The following is a 1198-nucleotide window of genomic DNA, read 5'->3' on the forward strand; positions in this document are numbered from 1 at the left end:
GTGCAGGTGAGGACACTCGCCGGCCCTGCGGCCGCCCACCAGTCTTTCCCTTGAAGTTGCCACCTGAGCTGCTTTCAGGACTAAAGGGCGGTGGGAGGAGGGGTTCCTCCAGAGTACCCCAATTCTACTTCTACCAGATAAGGCAGCTAGTGGGGGGGGGGTCTGGGACACTCCTGATGGGGGAGACATGCCCAGGTCGGACCTTATCCCTCCTCTCACCTCCCCCTCTGCCCCCCACCCCAGGTTCCCACCTTTGCTCGGCGCTCCAATGTGCTGAGCGGACTGCAGGACTCCTCGGCTGACAACCGCGCCAAGCTGGATCTGGGCGCTCAGGGCAAGGGCCAGGGGCACCAATACGAGCTCAACAGTAAGAAGCACCACCAGTACCAGCCACACAGCAAGGAGCGGGCGGGCAAGCCCCCACCACCGGGCAAAAGTGGCAAGTACTACTACCAGCTCAACAGCAAGAAGCACCACCCCTACCAGCCTGACCCCAAGATGTATGACTTGCAGTACCAGGGCGGCCACAAGGAGGCACCCAGCCCCACCTGCCCGGACCTGGGCACCAAGAGCCACCCGCCCGACAAGTGGGCCCATGGCACTGGGGCCAAGGGCTACCTAGGAGCCGTGAAGCCCCTGGCCGGTGCGGCGGGGGCTCCAGGCAAGGGCTCTGAGAAGGGCCCCCCCAATGGGATGACGCCGACCCCCAAGGAAGCAGTGACGGGCAACGGGATTGGGGGCAAGATGAAGATCGTCAAGAATAAAAACAAGAACGGACGCATCGTGATAGTGATGAGCAAGTACATGGAGAATGGCATGCAGGCGGTGAAGATCAAGTCTGGCGAGGCTGCCGAGGGCGAGGCGCGCTCCCCCAGCCACAAGAAGCGGGCTGCGGAGGAGCGCCACCCCCCGGCCGACAGGACTTTCAAAAAGGCCGCGGGGACGGAGGAGAAGAAGGTGGAAGCGCCGACTAAGAGGAGGGAGGAGGAGGCACCGGGGTCTAGTGACCCGCAGCCGCAGGACACCATCTCCCGAAAGCTCTCCCCCACCAAGGAGGCCTTTGGCGAGCAGCCCCTGCAGCTCACCACCAAGCCCGACCTGCTGGCCTGGGACCCGGCCCGGAGCACGCACCCACCCTCCCACCACCACCACCACCACCATCACCACCACCACCACCACCACGCCGTCGGCCTCAACC

General features: G+C 64.4%; 1 protein-coding gene across 1 annotated transcript in view; it reads left to right on the forward strand.

Annotated features, from left to right (window-relative positions):
• The window catches only part of CBX4 (chromobox 4), a 10348-nt gene that overhangs the window by 7848 nt on the left and 1302 nt on the right, over window positions 1–1198 (forward strand). Inside the window, exon 4 of the mRNA XM_025047107.1 lies at window positions 185–1198. This exon is cut by the window's right edge and continues 1302 nt beyond it. Coding sequence (XP_024902875.1) covers window positions 185–1198 — 1014 coding nt within the window. The remainder of the gene's footprint in view (window positions 1–184) is intronic.

Source organism: Pteropus alecto, unplaced genomic scaffold (assembly GCF_000325575.1).
Source record: "Pteropus alecto unplaced genomic scaffold, ASM32557v1 scaffold134, whole genome shotgun sequence".
NCBI lineage: Eukaryota > Metazoa > Chordata > Mammalia > Chiroptera > Pteropodidae > Pteropus > Pteropus alecto.